The 22,168-nt window shown below is 29.3% G+C and overlaps 2 protein-coding genes and 1 non-coding gene across 9 annotated transcripts; 1 reads left to right on the top strand and 2 right to left on the bottom strand.

Moving 5' to 3' along the window:
- Positions 1–422: 422 nt before the first annotated feature.
- Positions 423–6,707, bottom strand: LOC126686508 (vacuolar protein sorting-associated protein 26B-like). Of its 2 annotated transcripts, none has more exons than XM_050380573.2 (11): positions 6,584–6,707; positions 6,346–6,420; positions 6,028–6,102; positions 5,772–5,844; positions 4,771–4,815; positions 3,990–4,101; positions 3,597–3,663; positions 2,857–2,901; positions 2,340–2,395; positions 2,074–2,249; positions 423–888 (listed from the first exon to the last, which is right to left on the bottom strand). In XM_050380573.2, the coding sequence occupies exons 1-11, from the start codon at positions 6,584–6,586 to the stop codon at positions 713–715; spliced, it is 903 nt and encodes a 300-aa protein (XP_050236530.1). In that variant the 5' UTR covers positions 6,587–6,707; the 3' UTR covers positions 423–712. The 2 variants fall into 2 exon arrangements, with proteins under 2 accessions (XP_050236530.1, XP_050236529.1); XM_050380572.2 differs by having other exon boundaries at positions 6,508–6,705.
- An 801-nt stretch (positions 6,708–7,508) lies between these two features.
- On the bottom strand, positions 7,509–14,695 carry LOC126687172 (CBL-interacting serine/threonine-protein kinase 3). 6 transcript variants are annotated; one of them, XM_050381599.2, is made up of 15 exons: positions 13,376–13,412; positions 12,932–13,161; positions 12,709–12,771; positions 11,914–11,985; positions 11,474–11,581; positions 11,243–11,323; positions 10,552–10,605; positions 10,333–10,458; positions 10,159–10,248; positions 9,640–9,762; positions 9,405–9,524; positions 8,652–8,765; positions 8,510–8,566; positions 8,341–8,415; positions 7,509–7,882 (listed from the first exon to the last, which is right to left on the bottom strand). In XM_050381599.2, the coding sequence occupies exons 1-15, from the start codon at positions 13,395–13,397 to the stop codon at positions 7,808–7,810; spliced, it is 1,410 nt and encodes a 469-aa protein (XP_050237556.2). In that variant the 5' UTR covers positions 13,398–13,412; the 3' UTR covers positions 7,509–7,807. The 6 variants fall into 6 exon arrangements, with proteins under 6 accessions (XP_050237556.2, XP_050237559.1, XP_050237558.1 ...); XM_050381602.2 differs by lacking the exon at positions 13,376–13,412 and adding an exon at positions 14,531–14,695 and having other exon boundaries at positions 10,159–10,458; XM_050381601.2 differs by lacking the exon at positions 13,376–13,412 and adding an exon at positions 14,339–14,450 and having other exon boundaries at positions 10,159–10,458.
- Positions 12,233–12,348, top strand: LOC126654173 (U5 spliceosomal RNA). The gene has a single exon (XR_007632430.1). It is a non-coding gene; the product is annotated as a U5 spliceosomal RNA (small nuclear RNA).
- Positions 14,696–22,168: the final 7,473 nt, after the last annotated feature.

The following is a 22,168-nucleotide window of genomic DNA, read 5'->3' as shown; positions in this document are numbered from 1 at the left end:
GATACCATATCAGAATAACCGATCCATTCAAAATAATAAATTGTTAGATAACTCTCCAACTTGATTTTATTCTCTTTAATAATTTTATCCTAAAACCTGAGATCTTTCGTCGAACAAGCTATTTGCGCACAGCACTGCAGTGTGAATGCAGAATTTACAATTGCCAGCTCTTAGTCGAGTCGATACACTGAAATTCGAGCTCGACTTGATTCAGAAATAGGAAGAGTGATTGGTGTCCTCAGAAAGCAAAGGTAGTCACATTAAATTTTAGTAAGAGTGTGAAATTCACCCAATTTTAGTGATTTCACCCGTTGGATGAGCTGATATCCACTTATGCATTAGCAAAAATACAATTTGCTAGAGACTAAATTTATTGAAATTTAACACAATTAACCAACCATAAGGAAAAGTTGACTCACAAATGATGAAAACCTGAATTGATACTTATATTTAACAGAAATCAAAAAAAATATTCAAGAGATGTTGAGAAATATAAACCATTAGTCAGTTTCTTGTCCTCTAAGGGTACAGCATTAATCAAGAACAAGAGCGAGATTGACAGAACCCGCAAATCGAATAAATAATTCACCAGAAACCCCACTTTAAGCTATTCAAGATGATAAACAAAATCTCCAAACACCGTCATAAACACACTGTTTTTTTTTTCTCTCAAATTAAGCAGTCTTAGTTGCTCGTAAGTCGTAACAGATGATCATGAATCTTCAAGCCGATAAATTGTGATTTCTTGTTGCTTAAAATACCGTCTATCCTCTTCGTCAACTAAAACAAGGTTCAAGTAGTACTTCACACTATATTTGTTGTTGATGTTCCGATATGTGGGTGTCAACTCATACGGACTAAGAAACAATCTGACTGGAATTGATTCTCCTGCTCAAGGCATAAAAAATGCATCAGAAATTATTGCCATCTATGTAGCATGGGAGCAAAAATGCTGAAACAGCCAAAACAAGAAGCAGCACAACAATACTTTTTACAAGAATATATTATATATAAAGAGTCTCTGAATTTCAGAAGCGTTTCCAAAAACGGAAAAGTAATGATGTATTGTCTTCAGAAGGGTAAAACTAACAATGTTAACTTGTAGCAAAAGCTCATTTTATGAAGGGTAAAACTAACAACGTTAACTTGTAGCAAAAGAAGAGGACCAAAACTTGCAGCAAAGAAAAAGACCAACAAATATGAATCTTCTGATAGGTAAGTCATGAGCTGAAAAAATTGCACATCTTATTATTATATTTTAGATTATGAGATGATTTGGAATTCACATTATGGCCTTCTAAAATAGGGTAGTCCACAAGGTTAAAAAGTAAGTGCTTATAAATATGATTAATATGCCATGACGTTGGTTAATTGGAGACTGATCCGGAGAGAATAAAAAAAAGGTATCTGGAAGCAAGGAACATCATCTTTCATAGACAAATCAAAGAAATTAAAAAAGAAAAGAATTTACAGTTCAATTGTTGGGACTTGGGAGTAAAGTATTTTTAAGATTCATCTGGGTTCATGGATTTCAGAGCAGAAGGATGAGAAGGGATAAGGGAAGCCAAAGAGATACACTTTCAAGTTTCAACCTATATTGTACAGAAACGGAAACGATGCACCAAATGCCAAAACTAAAAACGGAAAAATGACACATTTTATAAGATTATGTTATAAATATAGAGTTTTGAAATTTCATGAGCGTTAGAAACGAAAACGAAAAACAAAATGCTGAAATGTTGGACTCGAGAGGATTCTGTGCAATATAATAGCCTTTCAACCATCTACGTTTTCTTTTCGGAAATGAGCCATCTCCATTAATAAGACTCTAGCATTCACCTTATACATTCAAAGAGGAAAGCCAAAGAGACACTTGTGTTCAAAACACAGAAACTAAGTTCATAACAGGTAATTCCAATAAAAAAAAGGTTCATAACAGGTAAAAAATCAATCATGCTGTTGCTATTGTTCATAAGAAAGGGGATCTCAGATCTGCTAGGAAGATTTTGTCCTGGCAGTATCTTGAAAACACAAGTCATACCTAAAATCTGTCATGCAAATGAAATTGCGTACCTCTGACAGGAGCGCCGTCCATCACCTCAAATTTTGCAAGTGTTTCAGTCTCAACATATGTATTTGGCCCTGATCCTGTCGACTCACGGCGCCTGATCTCAAGTTCCATATTTTTTATCTTAATTCTCACCAGAAGAAAATAAATTTTTCCAATGATGACATCTTTCAAATGGTACCTGAACAAATTTGATACCAAAAGAGGATTTAAAGCTCTCTTCAAATTTAGTTCATAGCATGTAAAGATTTTTATAAAGCTTAAGACTTACTTGGTTTTACTGTACTCAAATTCGATATGAAGACAATCCTCAATTCCTACTTCCATCTATAAGAGGCACCGAGATAAGAACAAATGATCAACTTTCAGAGTTAAATCAATGATATGGGATCATTAAATGCCAATTGCATGGGATAGAATTAAGACATATAATCAAACAATCACCTTCCCTGTCCAGATGTTTCATTGGATAAATATCAAGATCACAATTAACAAACATAAAGAGATTTTTTTTCAAAATTTAGGGAATAACATCTCCCAACCAAAATCCTCTTCAAAACAATTACAAAAGAGTAACAAATAATAATGCATGGGATTAATGCCAATGAAGTAGCAGTCAAATGTGTCTCGGAAGAAGCGTTACTGACAGATAATACATTCAGAAAAGTCTTTTCATATATTCCCAAGTTGACACCAAAAAATTGTAGCAAGTGAAAACGTGTTGAGCGATAATGAATACAATTATAGCTAAATTAGGTCACCAGAAAATATAGCTACACTACACTAACCTTAATGCTGTTATTGACTGATGGCAGAGGAGAGTAGTTACGAACCTGGTGCAGAAATACAACAAAGTAACAAAATCAAGTTGTTATGAAGTGCTCTACCAAAAGTACATATTCTCATGATCAGTTCAGTGGAAACTAAAAAGCTAAGCTCTCTGTTTGGAATCTTAATGTAAGAACATAAATTTTTAAGCCACGAGGTTAATTTGAAAGACTTCGACATGAACATATTACTTTTTCTCTGCAACTTTTACACCATGTATAGTTGATAGTTGACCTATCAACTTCATCATTGAATTATTAGTTCTCTACTTCTTTGGGTTAGAGAACCATTAAGCAGCTATAAATCACAAACTTTTGGCTTTGATGAGACCTAAACTGCTAAACACATCATTGCTAATTCGAAATCCTTAGAATTTCCTAAAACAATTAAAATGAATAATGACTCATTATGCAATCTGTAAGAGGAGAGAGAAATAAGACATTGCCATACTGAAGCTAAATTTTAGTGGATTTACTTTTTCCTTCCATGAGAATTGTTCTCAGTAGATAAATAAAAAGTGCATAAGAGAAAGAGCTCCACAAGCGTTGTTGGGATGCATGTAATACACACATTGCAATCATATGATTTGATTCTATCTTTTGATTAAATGAAGATGTAAAAGAATCTGGACAAGTGCATCAAAGCAAGCATAACATGACAACAATTCAAAATGTTGCTTGCTGATATTAAAATACAGTACCACAAATTCTTGGTACTCTACAATGTTGCTGACATAGTTTCGACTGACAGTCACTTTTAATATATACCTGCAAGATTGTAGTAACCATCTATTAGAAACGGATTTAGTTCCCTCACATAGGAAGAGCAGTAAAAATACCATATAGTTGAATTATACATAGGACGGAGAGTGAGTTCTCAGATTCAACTAAAAATGTAAACATAAAATCTATTGAAACTTTGAGTCTCAAGAGGAAGAAAAGAACGATGAAGACATGCATAATAGTAGAGTCAGAACAAATTAAAATTTGTTTTAAAATATACATTAGGGGATAGAGTAGATTGACAACTCTAAATCAAAATTTACCTCTCCTTTAGATAACCAAAACAGAAATGTTCAAAAAGGATACCCTACCTAAGTCTCACGTTGACTCCATTGTAAGACTCATATGGCATTTCAACTGTAGAAAATTCGAACGGATATGATTTTCTTTCATATAACTCACCGGGAATATCAAGTTCACGAACTGCATATTAATTACAGGAGTTAGGGTGCATCAGAAGTCATAACTTTGTTTATTAATTCATCGACAATTTCAAAGTTCAAAGCCAGTAGAAAGAATGATAAGATTGTAGCTATGATACGCTACAATCGGAAAACCTTCAGTTTACAACACATGTACAATAATGTAATGATTTTCATCTCACAAAAGCATATTTATATTAACTACATAAGATGTACATAATTAGATGAACTACATAACATTTACCTAGTATCATTATTAAAAGGGTTAATTTCTAAAAAGATCACGAACTTTACACGAAATTTCATTTTAATCATGACCTTTAAAAGTTGTCATTTAAAGGCACGAACTTTCATTTTATTTCAAATCTATCACCAAAGTAAAATTCGGTGTATTTTATCTGATTAAAAATTCCTAATCCTAAATACTCTAATTGAAATATAATAAGATTTGATGTTAATTAATAACTTGGGTCTTTCATTAATGATTTAGTGAGGAATTTAGTTAATAAAAATACACTGAAATGATGAATTTGAAACAATATGAAAGTTCGTGCCTTTAAATGGCAACTTTTAAAGGTCATAATTAAAATGAAACTTCGTGTAAAGTTCGTGATATTTTTAGGAATTAACCCTTATTAAAATCATAAAAAAATCATGTTTATTCACTCACCTAGAGATGTAAAATCATAGAAGTTGCCTCGGTCGAAGTACAATTCTGCAGAGAGAAGAAAAATTGTCACTTTCTAACTGCAACCCTTCTATACAATAAGCCAATAGAATATAATTTTCATGCTTCATGTGATGCACATTCAAGTAATCCAACATAATAGCCGCTTCAATGCATAAGTAAATGAATACACAGAAAGAAATATTACTTCTGACTTGCTATTACTTGGAAGTATATATATTTAAGTTTAATTGGATTAAACATACACATATAGCACCAACTACTGTATAATGAGGACTATTAGATTGTATTATCTTGTGAGTGTACATATAAAGATACAATTCATGTTATATGTAGCAATCTTATATTTACTTTAAATAGTTTTATTCTGATTAACTGAAGGAAGTGTAAGGATAAAAGCTAAGATCATCAATCTTTCCTATCAACACTATAGATCTATCCAATGAGAAGGTTAAGGAGAATTGTTTTTTTGTGAATTAAGGTTTGTAAAACATAGTGCACTTGTTTGTTTGCATTGTTCTGTCTAACCACATTTCTTCAAGCAGGTTTCTATCTACATATCTTGATCTTTTGCTGAACCATTTTTATTGATTTTGACAGTTAAAAGAAGGGGACAGGTCTGTGGAAGTACACAAAACTTACATTCCTCCAAAAGCTAATTTGAGTAGAATTCTACAGTATATAAAGCACAACATTTTCCACTGCAACTACCAAAGGATAAAATACCGTAAAATGTTTCTAAGGGTGTTCAGCTCTTGAATTTTATAGGGATGTCTCTTACATATAAGCAAAGTGATTCGTGAGGTATTTGCAACTAGATGTTCTCACTTTATGTTATGATTCTTGCTTTTCAATGGAGAAAAACTTTTTCTCTTTTTGTTACTCTCTTACTCTCTTCATCAACATTCTTTAATTGAAATGAACAATGAAATACTACAAGCTTATTTAAAAAAAAAATGGAACAAGAAGTGAATTCGCCATACCTATCTGACCAAGCAGCTCGATTTTAACACCCGTATGTTCAAGCTTCTTTCCCTGTGCTGGTTCTAAAACAACCTAAATACAATAGAGTCAAGCAACATCTCAATTTCACAATAGAGTCAAGCAACATCTCAATTTCACAATAGAGTCAAGCAACATCTCAATTTCACAGTTCCAATAATCTCATTGATAAGGAATAGTTTCTACATATGAAACCGACGCTTCAACGAACAAATCACGAAATCATAAAAAAAATACCTCTCCAACAATGTTTTCTTGACTGTGAAAGAGAGGAACCATAACTGTTTTTCCATTCTCCTTCTTCAACGGAACCTACCGAAACGCAAATAGAAACAATAAGATTAATCTTCCATAAGTGTTTAACTAAAGTAACCCAGTCTCTCAATAAAAGTAACACGTTTCATCAACTTCTAATATCAAACACAATTAAACAGCAAAAAAACACAAGAGATGACTAATAAATGTAACTTGAAATTATTAAAAAACAAAATACAATATAAAACACCGTTAATTCTATTTCAAACAAAAAAATTGAAATCTTAAAATGAAGATGACCTGCTTACGAGTTTTTGCATCGGCGAACAGAATTGAGATGCTACACGGCGGCTTAAAAGCTCCGGTGAGAAAATTCTGAATCAAGAACGAAATGAGTTGTTGATTAGCGAGATTATTATCGTGATTATTATCGTGATTTAGTAATTAAAAAGTTGAAATTACCATGATTCTCTTCTGATCAAGATTCTAGGCATCAAGAACAAGAAGAAAATTGATCAATTGAAGAAACGAGATCAACCATTAGCTGCCGTTCTTCGTCTTCAACTTTTCCTAGTCGAATCAATCAATGCGTCAACCGTCACTCTTCTGGTTCTCCAGTTAGTTTTTTTGTTTCTTTTCTTTCCATTTTTGGTGCCTCGACTTTTTTATTTGTTCTACTTTAGTGCCTCTATTTTTTTTATTTCAAATCAAGTCTGATTGTAGCATTCAAGTGTATTGTATTAAGCTTCTAAAAAAAAGTGTATTGTATTAAGAGAAAAATTATCCGACAGGACCAATTTGTCGTGTCATTTTACAACACATCTCTCGTATTTTGTTTCAAACATATGTAATATGTTAGTTTTTTAATTAAAATAAAATAAAATTTATCGACACATAAAAGATGTGTTGTAAAATAATATAGCGCATCTTTTGCATGTGATAATTACGCTTCATAACAATATTACGGTCTTACTTGAGGAATTTTTTGCCATTATCTTTTTGTTTAGATTAAATATTTCAGAAACCTCTTTCAAAAAATTTCATTATTCTTAAATTATAGAGTTTATTCATAAATTGTCGTCATGCATGCAGAACTAAAGTCAGAGATTAGACACAATAGCAAAATTTAAATACAGATTCAATTTGATTAGCCTCTTATTAGTGATAAATCGGGCTAAAAAAACCTTTAATTGATGCAGTTTTTCAAAGTGAAAATAATTTGTTTTTATAATATTTTAGATTTCTTAAGGATTTAAAAATAATTAATGCTTATTGTTTCATTTTAGATATATTTAATAATTTAATTTCATAAAGTGACAATGGAACAAAAAAAAAGTTTATATACCTTCATATCGAAAAGACAAAAAAAATCACAAAATCAAATCTGAAACTGGCAAATCAAATTACAATTACATTCCGTCGAAACGCTTATAATCGAAAGCTGAACAGAAACTTTAAGAACCTTGAAGAAAAAGGAACAGACTAAATAATTAACCAAAAAGAGACTTTTACAAGCATTTTTCATGTTTGAAGAGAAAACAAAAAAAAACAAGCCTATGAGAATTTTCCATGCTTCCAAACAATAACAGCATGAAAAATAATTGCTCATTTCAAGTCTCTCTCTAATTCTAAAGAACAGAAAATAGTCCCAAGAAAGAAAAAAAAGAGGGAATAAAGAATGAAGATATAAAACAAGTATGGCACATTTGGCAGAGAAGGTAGATCGAATCGAAGACGAGTTCTTCAAAATGGCATGCGGTTTTTACTTCATTTCTTGCATATCCTCCTCCGTTTTCCACACGACGTCGTCGAGGCTGGTTGAAAGGTTTTTATAGAACTGCAGAACGACAGAAACATTAACAATTTGAAATAAAGAAAGATGTACTACGTGTAATGAAATGATACGAAGAATAAGTCATTCACTATAGATTTAGTACAAAAAAGCGACTTAAATATCAATTTGCTTCCTGAATTTGCACGCGATAGAATTTAAAATAAAATTAACTTTTTCACTGATTAGTTCCCTGAACTTGTTAATTTTCAGTCGGTCCATATTCTGATTAATTAACCAATTTTTTTTGTCAATTAACCCCTAACAATTATTTTCAAGGTTGATAAGAACTGACAAGTTCAAGAGACTATAACCGACAAAATAGTTTATTTTGGTGTTAATTGCTCATCGCATGCAAGATCAGAAAAATAAACTTCAAAGTTATAAGAGAGCAAAAATCTCGCTGAATCTCTTCTTTTATCTCTATTTAGAAAGGAGCATAAAAATTAGAGAAAATATAATACCTTATGGAACTCCAAAGTGTCTCCTTTTGCTTTCCGCACTTCAACCATATGCAACGAAGGTGCCACTTGAAAGATCTGGTTGAGTACACGGAAAAAGTAGAATGAATACGGAAATACAGTATGAATATTAACTAGATCATAACAGCAAGCAAGTTTAATTTTCACTGACCTCGGTGGCGACATTAAGGTTTCCCTTTCTCCCAGCTTTCATGTTTTCAAGCCTCATCTGCAAAACACACAGAATGTAATCTTCAGACACTTGCACCAAGCGAAATATGAAAGGAAAAAAAAAACAATAGCAGTTTAATCACCTTATAGTTCTTCTTGTGAACATCGAAACCAAGAGGTTTGGCGGCTTCTTCAATCTTGTGAATTATCTCATTTGCCGGACATCTGGATGTGAACCTCGTTTCCCTTTTAAATTCCTGTAGCCAACCACATAACAACAAAATATAAATAAAGACTACAACAAGTGGAACCTAAAATTTCGTCTCCATAAACCAATTACTCCCCGACACCAGAGAAACACGACAACCTATCGGAAACCATGCATGTTGTTAGGAAGCCAATGCCAGTTTGACACATTTTATAAAAGGGAAATGAAGCAAAATAGATGTGGTTTCAAAAATAATTTCTTCTTGACCTCATCACATATAATTTTACAGGTCCCGCTATAATCCTCTTGCCAGAGTTTAAGTTTTTTCAGATAATGAAGGAATTTTAAGCAAGAACGGAAAGAATCACTCTCTTTGTCATCGTATTTCAATGAACACTAGGATAAAGAAAGTCCTGAATTGTTTCACATCCCATTTATATACAAATATATGTATGGACTATTTGACATATAACCTCTCAATGATAGCTAAACTCGTCCAAAATTCCTTGTACTATGAGCTTTTATTTACTTGGTCCTCACCAAATTTTTCTGTTTTAAAGAGTCTCTTTACTTTTTATTTTGTGTATCTGAGGACGAAATTACGGAAATTGCCGCCGTTAAATCAACAGTAAAGGGACTCTTTAAGATTTAGAAGCAGTTCAAAAGTGTAACATAAAGAAATACATACCATGCCGACCTGTTCCGTATCAAACAAATTTTCGAGATTTAGTCCTTTTGACATAGATATCAACTCAAATGCATTCATAGCTGTTGGCTGCTCTTCCTTCTTCTCTTTTACATGGTGTTCCTGTATCAATGCCAATGGAGCACACTTCAAAAAACACCATCATCGAAACTAGAAGACAAGTACAAGAAGTTTTCCAAATTGTATGCAATTAGTTTTAATATAATTTAGCACTCACTTCTGAGTCCTTAAAAACAGCTTCTACATCATCCAAGTTGATATCGTCTTTCTCCTCAAATACAGGAGGTTTATAACCTTTCTTAAACCATTCATCTTCCAAGATTTCAGGAATTTTGACGCGCTGCCATTAAAATAAATTGAAAGACAAAAATCAAATGAAAAACAAATACAGAAAACCATAAACAAAATGAAAGGAGCGGCCTTTAAGATTATGAAAGTCAAGTACTCGTTCCCTAACAATCAAAACGGCAATCTTATTTCGACACAAGTTTCACAATGTAAATTTCAAAGTATGTTGACTTTGTATATTATATGAGCTTTGTCACCTTTCAATTCTAACTCATCTGAATATAGACATATGAAGCTATATCTTAGTTTTTTTTAAATGAGAGTCGCCATTACACGTAATTAAATGTAGAAATCGGCAAGAAGTTTTCTTTTTCAAAGGGAAATGTAGAAAAGATTCTTGAAATTGCAAATTCCAAGAAAAGGTCGTATAATTAGTATAATTACTTACAGTCATTGGGTTGGGATCCAATATTTTAGTAATTAATTTCATAGCACCAAAAGATAGCCAAGGAGGACAGGTGAACTCAGCCGCAGAAATCTGCGCATGGAGATAAGAAAAATGAGAACCAGAGAGCCACAAAGTTGAAAGAATAATTTTACAAAAAAACTGCAGAATGCTCACTTTTTTATATAGGTTCATAAGATTAGAATCGTCAAAAGGCAAATACCCTGCAAGCAGTACAAAGAGTATCACTCCGCATGACCATAAGTCTGCTGTTGCCCCTTCATAACCTCTATCATTAAGAACCTGAACATAGTAAGAAAAAGAAAAGCATGTTATAAAAGATCAAAGGCTCAAAAGGAGATTAAGAAAAAGAAAGGAGAACTTTGGTACGCATACCTCAGGAGCAACATAATTTGGAGTTCCGCAAGTAGTATGAAGCAAGCCATCATCCTGAAAAAAAAATTGTGCATAAGCAACCATACTTCCTTAAAAAAAAAAAAAAAAAAAAAAAAAAAATTAACGACAATAAGAAGGTAGATTAAATTTACTTGTATTAAACCAATATAGACCTTTAAGGATTTAGGAATGCTGATTGCTAATTAGTTTAATCCCTGCAGAGCTATATCTATTATGCTCATCAAACGCCGTGTACGTGATTGAGATATGATCATTTACGTCAAATTTTTACTTTTGAAAATTCTTTCCTTTACATCATTGTGGCCATACCATAATGTTACGGACATCAACCATGATAATATTAATATTACAATCCCATAACCAAAAGTACTAACTGAACTACTGAAGTTGCTTGGCATCAAGGTACTGGCATTGACAATACGAGAAGCCACAAAAACGCACACCTTATAACAACGTGAATCTAGCTCAAAAGTAGTGAGAGTCTAAGAATAATAAGAGTCGGAATGAGTATTTGTTGTATGTTTAGGCTTATTGTAGACATTAATGGACTTTGTCAATTTTGCTAGAATTATTTTTAAGCCACCATATGAATAATCCCCTACTGATTCAAGACGCACGCAGTGAAAAATATACTCTAAAATGAAATGAGATTTATATTGATCATAATTACCCTGACTTGTTGAGACAATGCACTCAATCCAAAATCAGAAACTTTAAGGTTCCCATTAGCATCCAATAGCAAGTTTTCTGGCTGTAGCAAAATACAAGAAGAAAATGTTCAGTAAGTTCCTCTATTCATTCTCTGATAGCAGAAATGTAAATGCATCCATTTCTATAACGGATCGTCAAGGGAAGTACCTTCATCACTCAAAAAAGAAAAGAAACAGAAAGAAAGAAGTACCTTCAGATCCCTATGATATACACCCCTACTGTGACAGTAATCAACGACATTAATAAGTTGCTGGAAATATCGCCGAGCTTCATCTTCTCTCATCCGTCCATGGTTTACCTTCAAAACGTACACATACAAGAACAGGCTCAAGAATCAGACTGAGATGTGCAGGACTCCGAAGAAAAAAAAAATCCAATCATTTCATATAATAGTCGAATTATTGCTGAACTGCACTGTAATCAACCATAAAGTATGAAGATTATTCGAGGGGTACATATTATCAATAATTCAACGACCATGAGCAAAGCAATGTCTTCAAGATAAAATAACAGATTGCAAGTTGTTGTAATGACATCAAATAGGTAAGGCCTTAAATCAGTCAAGGATATTAGGCCAACTGAAAGGCAAGGAACCTAATAAACAATACTGGTTTAAATAGGCCAACTTACAATTTTGTCAAAAAGCTCTCCCCCTGTAACAAACTCCAAAACAATAAATATCTTCGTCTTGCTTCCCATCACCTGGAAAATAACAAAACAGTCTGATAAAGCCTACACCACAAAAAAATGGAAATGACTTCTTTGTTCAGGTTCTTAAGGCAAACTTAATAACTACATGTCTAGCACTATAGCTCATAGCCAAAGAAACATCTTCATGACATGGAATGTATATTTAAGTCAAATTCAAAATAAAGATGACCTAACAACATCTCAAATACAAAGTTAATTGCGAGTACCAATAGCAAGGGTACAACCACATCTTCTACGCAGCCATTAGGCAAGCACAGAGTGAACCGTTCTTTTTCCTTTAATTAAAGACTATTGTGTGCTTGCCACTTATAGTGGCATACACTAATTTTTGGAAGGTCTTCTAAAAAAACACCTTCAAAACATGTTACAGGAAATAACATTATGTCGTTAAAATTTGATTTTCTGGCTAATAACTTGGAAGCCTGTTCTACTGAGTCAGTCGCTATATATTGATATTTGAAGTCCTTCCTCGAGTCCATAAAGAGGTGTTAAACATCGTTTACATTGTTCATCTTAGCCAAAATTATCATCAACAATTGTTAGCAAAATACAAAGAACCAAAAAAATTGATGTGGCCAACATATGACAGAGAAGATGTAACAGAACCAACAATTTGTCCTTAATTAAGAGAATTAATTCAAAAAGTTTATTGTGTTGCAAGTTATACTAATGAGCTAAAGACTAAAAGGAACTAAGAAAGAGAGAGGGAGAAACCTCGTATAATTGAACAACATTAGGATGCTTTATAAGTTTCATTGTCGCTACCTCACGCTTGATCTGTAAAAGAATACATATAAATTGAAGATTAAATGGGGTGAAAAATGAATGCAGAGTATGGCTAAAAGTAAAACAGAAAATCATAAAGACGCAAGACTCGAAAAACAGTAGAGCATAGAAAGTGACACCATTGTAAAAAAACAAAGGCATAAAAGGGGACCTGTTCAGCCATCTTGTGTTTAAGAACTTTCTCTTTGTCAAGAATCTTCAAGGCCACAGGTTCTCCAGTCTCCGAGTTCCTTGCGAATTTAACTTTCGCAAATGTTCCCTCACCAATTGTTCTTCCGACTTCATATATACCCACTCTACGTTTAATTTTAGGTTGACTCATGCTCTTTACTGATTCAACTTCCTTCTTCTCACAGTTCTTCAAACTTTTAATTATTCTTCCTGAAATACATTTAAAATATTAAGCTTTAGATCTTAAATTGCACACAAACTTGTGATTTAATAATGTCTAGAGCTTGCACAGCAGACATATGCATATACTATTAAAAAAATCAAAAGACTGCAAAAAGAACAAAAACTTCCAATGCTGCAATAATTCAACTACTCACATTAAAAAATGATTTTATTTTTTTATTCAAACTCATCATAATCTTACCAATAGCCAACCACATTGCCATATAGCATAATTCACACTGAATGACTAAAAATATGAAGTGAAGGACCTCAATGCAGATCATGAGTAAGAGAAACAATTTACCAAAATGATCTAAAATATAGAAAAACCATATGCAAATTTGACAAAATAGTACTAATCCAAATGGTGGCCAAGAAAATTCCACCTAATTCCACTATTAAAAGGTAGATCAAAATGACAAATCACATCCAAAATCAAACAAGATGACAAAATGATAAATTGAAGGAAATTAAACAAATTAGCATCAATACAATCAAGTTAAAAATTTCAAAGGAATTGCAAAAGAAAGAATCAAAATAAGAAAAAAAACAAAAGATATGATAAGAAGTTGCATTAACCTCAAGCACAATCACTAAAACGCCCCCAAGAATTGGAATTTGAAGCAGAAAGTTGATGGCTACTAGTACTACAAACTCCCCTAGATAAATATTTTATAATTAACACTAATACAAATCAAGGCTGAATTTAATACTGTTGTAAGCAGAAACTTTAGCTCAAATCCCATTAAATATCTGAGATAAATACAAAAAGGGATCAAATTAAAAAAAGGGGAAAGAACTTAAAGAAAGCTTTTTTTGTTCCTAATGAAAAACATGGCCAAAAAAAATCTTAACTTTTCCCAAAATTAATCAAAACCCACCTCAAAAATCAAAAACCCAACTCAAAAAACAGCAGAAATAACCAAAAAAAAGCAGCAATTAAGTAAATTTTTGAATACCAAAAACAAGAACAAGAAGGAGTGTGAGGGTGGTGGCAAAAGCAGCAAAAGAGTCAAAGATAAAGTTCAAAGCAAATTCAAACAAGTATATATATAAACATGAATTGAATAGTATATAGATAATTATTGAATTAAATAATTGAGCTGGAAAATAAAAAATAAAGCAATGATTAAAAGGAGATGGTAGAGAGAGAGAGAGGATATACTTAATGAAATCAAGAAAAGCTGGCTGATTTAATGGCTCTTGATGTTGTTCAAAAGCCAAGATTCAGAATTTGAAGCAGATTTAATTCAGAAAAACAGTACTAATATTTGTAAATTTATATATCAAGGTTTGTATGGCATGGAATCAAAATCTATTCCCTCCATTACTACCCGACAAATTTATGCCTACTCACCTTTCTTACTAATTACAGTAATAATGTCACTGTTTCTATCTTCACTTGCTTTATTTAAAAATATTTAATTCTTGATTCTACAAATTGACGCAAGATTTAAATTTTTTTGATGATTTTATGGTTTCTTGATCTGGGTTTTTCTGGGTCTAATTTAAAAATTATAAATTTTTCGTGCTGTGATCAGAATGAGGATGATGATTGAAATGGTGGTTACGCTCAAAATAGTAAACAAGATTAACAAAACGTGACTGGGATTTATTATTATTTTCTTGTGATTAAGACGTTTTCCATTTTTTTAGAATGTGTACAAATTCAAAGGTGTAATCTTTTATAGTGGTGCATTTAATTTTACATGCTTGAGATGTTTATGAATTGCAAAATTTAACTTAAATTGGGATTACTGTGACTGAAAGTTTAGTTTAGTAAATTAGTAATAAAAATATATTGTTTAAATTTTAAAAAAACTTATAAACAAAATAAATTTGGTCAAACTAGTCTTATTTATGTATAAAAAGTCAAAAACAGATTCCATAATGTTTGATTAAATTGACTGATATTATCCCTCCCTTACTTAACTTTGTCATAAAAGTTGATTGTTAAAAATAAAATTTATTGTAATCTCTAGGTTTATTTATTTAAATCTTCAAAATGATAAAATGCATTAATTTTTTAAAAAATTATTAACTGTGTGATTATTTATTTATATTTTTAATTAAATATATATATGAATTTTATTATGAATTTTAAATTTTAGTTTACTAAACTTTTTTAAAATGTAATTTTTAAAACACTATAGGTAATAATATCATTATTGTCAAGTAATCTGCTAATTTAAAATAATTTTATCACAATTATAAATAAATTATGATTTTTATAAATTTAAAAAAATCATATGAAAGAAAGCAAAAAATAGAGATCAAATTAAATTTTAATCATAAGAATCAGATGTTTAATAAACTCAACCAATATAATAACTTGACGTAGAGAATTATAGCAAAGTTAATCAAACATTGTGATTTTTTTGTATATTTTAAATTTGAGGAGGATTTAATTAAGTTGATCTAAATATATGGAATTTTTAGTCATTAACTCTACAAAACTTGAATTGAACTTGCTAAGTTGATGTTATTAATGTGTGGAAAGTCATCTAGGACAAATTTACATATTTTAAAATTATGAAACTCGTAAATTCAAATCATGACTGGAAAGAAAATAATGAAGTGCATGAATGATAAATTGCTTAAAGTAATTAACCATCAAAAACTCGAATCGGACTTGCTAAATTTATATTATAAATGTGTGGAAGTCATTAGGATAAGTTTACATAGTTTAAAAATTATGAAACATGTAAATTCAGATCATGATTTGAAAGGAAAATAAGTAAGTGTTAAGTTATGACATGAATGGTAAATTACTTAAATATAAAGGCAACCTAAAATAATTAACCTTTGTTCGTTGTTTTCAATTTGATTTGATCTGATTTAATTTTAATTTTAATTTTAATTTTTTATTAGATCTATTTTAATTTTTATTATTATTTCATCCAAGTCGGCAGATCTTAGGCATCATTTGATAAAATTAAAAAATAAATACTGAAGATTTATTTTATAATAATTTAAAAGAAAGTTTATTCTATAAAAGTTAATTTTGTCAGTGTTATTATTCTATGAATTTTTTCTTTTCTTCAGATGTTTAAGTTCAATTCAATTTTAAAAGCAAATTTTTTTGTTCAATCTTTTAATTAAAAAGATCTTAAAAATGAAAAGGGTGCAAGTATGATAGAATATGTTTGACTTGTCTATTAAGATTATAATACCTTTCAACATGAGAATATACAACATGGGAATATACTTGACTAAAAAAATAGAATTATGCTTGGGTGAAGTGAGAGGTTAAAAAATTAAACACATCAAACAATATTTTTTTTGTAGCAGCAGCCTTTCTTTAAATTCTTCTCATTTTTTTATTATAAAAAAATTGATTTTAATTATTCATTAACACCATCACAATTATTATCTAAAAACCACGATAAATAAAATTTAAACTAAAATTTATCGAAATAGAAGTTACATCCTTTATTTTTTATAAAACTCACATTAGCTAAATTAAAAATAAAATGTCATTCTTCGAGTTATTATATATATATATATATATATATATATATATATATATATATATATATATATATATATATATATATATATATATATATATATATATATATATATTAAAATTAGCTATTGAATAAATTTAAAAACAAAATGATAAAATTGTCATTGTTTAACAGTTTTAAGAATAATGTGTATATCAAAAACTTTGAATTAAAGGAACAATTGGCATATTAACCGATAAAATAATGTATACTCTTTTTTAGTATTCATTTTGTTTACGTTCTTCATTCAGATTTCTGAATTTAACAGCTAATTATGCACCATTAGTTTTCTTGTCAAATTATATATCATCAAAGATTGTTGTTATACGAATATTTCGCTCCTCATGGAGGAATTACAATTTTGAAAAAGGTTAATGTTTTAAAAATTCACCGACTTTATACGTTTTTTTTCATTTTAATCACGCCGTTTAAAAATCGTCATTTTCATGGATTTGAGAAAAATTGATAGTTGGTGTATGAAAATGACGATTTTTCAACGGTGTGATTAAAATGAAAAAACGTGTAAAATTTGTGGATTTTTATAACATTACTCCTTTGAAAAATACATCAAGTTAAAAAAAGTTATTATTTCTAGTTGTATGTTTGTGGTTTTTTTAATATGGTTAACTTAATCTTAACTAAGTAAACCCTCACAATACACTCCTTGAAAATTATATAGAATGATAATGATAATATACTATAGTAGACCTAATCACTTAAAAATATTTAATCTTTCTAATTTTGTCGTTATGACTCAAGTTTAAAAAATATTAATTTTGATTTATTTTGATAATTATATTTTAATTTTAGTCGATTACTTATCAAATAAAGATACGTAAGTAATTCACGCTGGACTATACACATTTTATACGTAATTGTTTCATTTCACAAAATTAGCAGATAGATTGTCAATCTAAAAAAAATATCTATCAAAATAATTAAAGTTATGAATATATAAAATTATTTTACCAAATAGAAAACAAATTTCGTGATTTGGACAATTAAATTAAACTAAACATGTTTTTTGTTAAATATGTTTTGGTTTTCTTGATTTCTAAGTTTCATAATAAAAATTAAACTAAGGAGTACGAATAAATGTGTTTTTAGCAAAAATTAGGACAGCAACTTAATATTTATATCGTGCGTATTAGATGTATTGAAATAATGATTTATTTATAATAATTAAAATTAGAGGTTTGAATTCAAAGTTAACATCAGCTCACATGATTGGTTCTTACTATATCCAATTTTAATATTTTTATATCATTATCATTGTAATATTATTTTTTCGTAGAGCAAGTAGTTAAATCAAAGAAATTACGGCAGATATGTTAACATGTTTATCGTAAGAATAATTGATAAAATGTAGCTTGAGAGTTACTCAACTTCTAATAAAATAATGAAATCCTATTTAATTTATTTATTAGTTTTTCATACTTTATTAATGTATTTTTTTAATGGATGTACTTTTAGAGTTAATATTGTTTCAGAATATTGAAAAAACGATATATTTGAATGTAGCAGTATAGTCAAATTTGTGTTTCTTTCCCGTTAATAATGGCCGATGCGTAATTTAACTCTAAAATTTTAGTCTTTTTAACTTTTTTATTACTATAAAGTTATAGTATGGATAGGATAAATAAACGGAGCGGTTGGGACTGAACTGCTGGTCGTTATTATTTGGCTTTGTCAAATATATGAATTAGCGGACAGTCTATATTTTAAAATTTGACAATAATTTTAAGCTTTGTTTTGAAAAATGAGTCTATAACTAAAAAAAGTTATAGTAGGGATGGAATATGTGAATTTTGATATCCTATACTTAGATATAATTATATTAAATTTACATAAACTGAATTTAGATCATTTTCATATAACTTTCATATTTTTATTTTAATAAATACCTAAATTATGTAATTATTAATTAGCCATAAATTACTTCCTCCGGTCCATAATTTTTATCGCATTTGAAAATTTCTTTTTTTCAAATCACGAACTTTATATGTTTTCTCATTTTAATCACGCAGTTTAAATTTTCTCATTTTCATGCACGAACTACCATTTTTTTTTCAAATTCATGCATGGTGCTGAGGTGGCACTCATTCATTGGTGTAACATGACCTCTACCTCAGTAAATTATACCAATGGAGCCGTGACACCTCAACACCATGCATGAATTTGAGAAAAAGTGATAGTTCGTGCATGTAAATGAGAAAATTTAAACTGCGTGATTAAAATGAGAAAACGTGTAAAGTTCGTGAATTTTTATGACATTAAAATGAGAAAACGTGTAAAGTTAGGGGTATTTCATTTGGTTATACATTTAAAGATCGATCCATCAAGTTTGCTTGTTTTTGTTTCTTTTACTTTATTAGAGTTTACATTAATTTAGCAAAAACGTACTAATATTGATGTCGTTAAATAAATCACACAATAATTTTAAAACATTAAGTTTTTTCTAAATTGTTTTATTAAAGTGATTCCATTATTCTAGCTTAGTAATAAAGCATTAATAATAGATTATAAATACTTTTAACCTGTACACCATTCAGTAATTTTATTAACTATCTTACCCTATTTGTATATATATACATATACAATATTTTTTGATACCAATACTATTATAATTAATAGTTTAGAATATATTCCTCTAAAAAAAATAGTTTAGAATATTAACTATATCATGATTAGCAATCAAAAGTCTCTATATTGAAATAGATTTAATAAAAAGTACAATATTTTTAGTAATTAAAATTATTAAATTTATTACTAACTTTTTTATATTTATTGTTATATTCACCACTGGTATTTAATTTTAATTTTTATCAATTAACACCTACTTCGAGCTTGTTGATCTATACACTTGATGTAGATGGTTTCGAATATGTATTTAATTGGACACTTACCTTCTAGAAGAAAAAATTATGAAAGTGTTCTAGTCGGAATCTAGAATGAGATCCCTAATGTTTTATATTTTCTACAATTGAATCCTTCACTTTGATTAGGTCCGATTAGATCCCTAAATTTTTATTGTTATCATCTGATTATATACACACAGGTCACGGCGGCGGACTCAACCCTTTGGACTGAGAGGGCAACCACCCTCCAATTTTGTTTTTGTTACTTCAATTTTTTCTTTAAATATTGTCATTAATTTTTATTTTTATTTTTATTTTGATACAAACCAGCCCTCATACTATAGTAGTATAACTTTTAATTTCCACCCCTTTATATACATGTGGTACAAAAGACATAAACACAAAAAACAAACTACCAGCCCATGGTCAAATTACATTGCTAAGGCATATTAGTTACTTGTATAACGTATTTATTGCATTAATTAGGGGTTTAAAAAATTAAAAAATGTAAAAAAAAATTAGACGTAATTGAAGCCTAGGATTCATTTACTAAAAGATATGAAAGACTAGGGACCACTAATGGGTTTTGCCTAGATTGTACAAACTAACTTTATTGGTTGTTCAAAAACTTGGGTCTGGTAGAGTACTATCATGGGACGATGACAAAAGTACCTAAAATTTTAAAAATATTTACAAAAGTATCTGTAAACTTTTTTTATTTACAAAAATACGACTGATTTAAAATTAATTACAAAAGTACCAAAAAATGAAAATTAATTACAAAAGTACGATTTGTATAATGTCGGTATAATTATGGTATAATTTTGGAATATTAAAACTATAAATCAGATAATTTAAAAATAATATTTGGTTTATTATTGGTATAATCTCAGTATATTTTTGGTATATCGATTATAAAGTTTTATATATTTTTTCTAGTTGATAACATGTATATTTTTTTATATGTATTTTTCACAATAGTTGGTAATGAACTAGAGAATTTGTATATTGTTGGTATATTGTTAGGTTAATATTTAGTATGTGATGTGGTGTAATGTTGATGTAATAATAAAATTTTAGTATATTTTGATGTGTACACTCTTAGTATACTGTTGGTATAATTTTGGTATATTATTAATTTAATTTTTGGTAAACGATTTGATGTAATTTTGGTAAATTTTTATTTAATATTAATAAAATCTCAGTATATATAATGTTGGTATAATTTTGGTATAATATTAATATAATGTTGATATAATATTAGTTTTTAGTATTCTGACATTATACCCACAGTATACACCGTATGTTTGATATTATTTTTTATTTTTTTATACTTTTGTAAATATTATTAATACTTTTGTAAATAAAAAAAGTCAACATGTAGTTTTGTAATTATTTTTATTTTTTTTGGTAAATGGTGTAATTTCCTCTACTATCATTGTGTAGGACTAAACATTCTTGTCAAAAATTATGTCAAATTTAAAAGGATTAAATGCATAAAAAAATTACCAACTTTCGCGTTTAACGTCAACTTTTAATTTTAACATATTTAACATAAATTTTCTAATTTTGCAATTTTGTATCATGTTTGCGTTTTTTTATTTAAAACGGTGTCGTTTTACCTCCAAAACAGTGCCATTTTACATCCAAAATGGCGTTGTTTTACACCAAAAACGGTGTCGGTGTCATTATTGCAAAATTTTGAAAGTTCATGTATTTGTATGCCAAAATTAAAAATTCATGTTAAATACCAAAAACACGCGAAAGTTGATAATTTTTTGTGCATTTACGTCAATTTAAAAATATCTATCTTTGTTAAAAAAAAAGTCAATTTAAATATGAACACGATATATTAATTTATCAAATTAATAGATAATATGTTATATAGATAATAATTTAGACAGAAATAGTTTAACTCTAATCTTTAAAACAATTAAATAAGAAAGTATTTATACTTTTATGTATAATATAAGTATTAATTAAATTTGATATCTAAAACAATTAAATTATTAATTAAATTTTTTGAATATTTATTATATAGATATATTTTCATCATATTCACTAATTAACTCATGAATTTAATTTTATCATTATAGTTTTGTAAAATTGAATTATTTACGGTTACTGTCATAAAAATTCACCAACTTTACACGCAGTGGCGAAGCCACATGGTGCAATAGACCACCTTCTACAAAACAAATTGTACCAACATTTTATATGAATTAATGGTAATCATATAATTACACTTAAATTGACCACTTTAAATTTTTATTTTATGTTAAACTATAAAATTTGACCCCCCTTAAAAATATTTTCTGGCTTCGCCCCTGTTTACACGTGTTCTCGTTTTAATCACGCAGTTTAAATTTTCTCATTTTCATGCATGAATTAATATTTTTTCTCAAATTCATGCACGGTGCTGAGGTGTCATGGTTCCATTGGTATAATTCGCTGAGGTGGAGGTCATTTTACACCACTGGATGAGCGCCACCTTAACACCGTGCATGAATTTGAAAAAAAGTGTTAGTTTCTGCATGAAAATGAAAAAATTTAAACTGCGTGATTAAAATGAGAAAACGTGTAAAGTTCGTAACTTTTTTCCATTAACCCTTATTTATCAATGACATT

This window comes from Mercurialis annua, linkage group LG6, assembly GCF_937616625.2.
Source record: "Mercurialis annua linkage group LG6, ddMerAnnu1.2, whole genome shotgun sequence".
In the NCBI taxonomy this organism is placed as follows: Eukaryota; Viridiplantae; Streptophyta; class Magnoliopsida; order Malpighiales; family Euphorbiaceae; genus Mercurialis; species Mercurialis annua.
Note: the sequence above shows the minus strand (reverse complement) of the source record. Positions and strands in the feature narration are given on the sequence as shown.

Excerpts from the sequence above, each read along its gene's own strand:
- LOC126686508 (XM_050380573.2), bottom strand. Across the intron at positions 2,902-3,596 it reads TAGAGTACCAAGAATTTGTG|GTTCGTAACTACTCTCCTCT; the intron begins GTACTGTATTTT and ends TTTCTGCACCAG. Across the intron at positions 2,250-2,339 it reads TTTGAGTACAGTAAAACCAA|GTACCATTTGAAAGATGTCA; the intron begins GTAAGTCTTAAG and ends AAATTTGTTCAG.
- LOC126687172 (XM_056106227.1), bottom strand. The coding sequence starts at position 13,397 with ATGGCAATGTGGTTGGCTATTG. Across the intron at positions 11,986-12,708 it reads ATGTTGTTCAATTATACGAG|GTGATGGGAAGCAAGACGAA; the intron begins GTTTCTCCCTCT and ends GTTATTTTCCAG. Across the intron at positions 9,525-9,639 it reads CTGTTTTTAAGGACTCAGAA|GAACACCATGTAAAAGAGAA; the intron begins GTGAGTGCTAAA and ends GCATTGATACAG.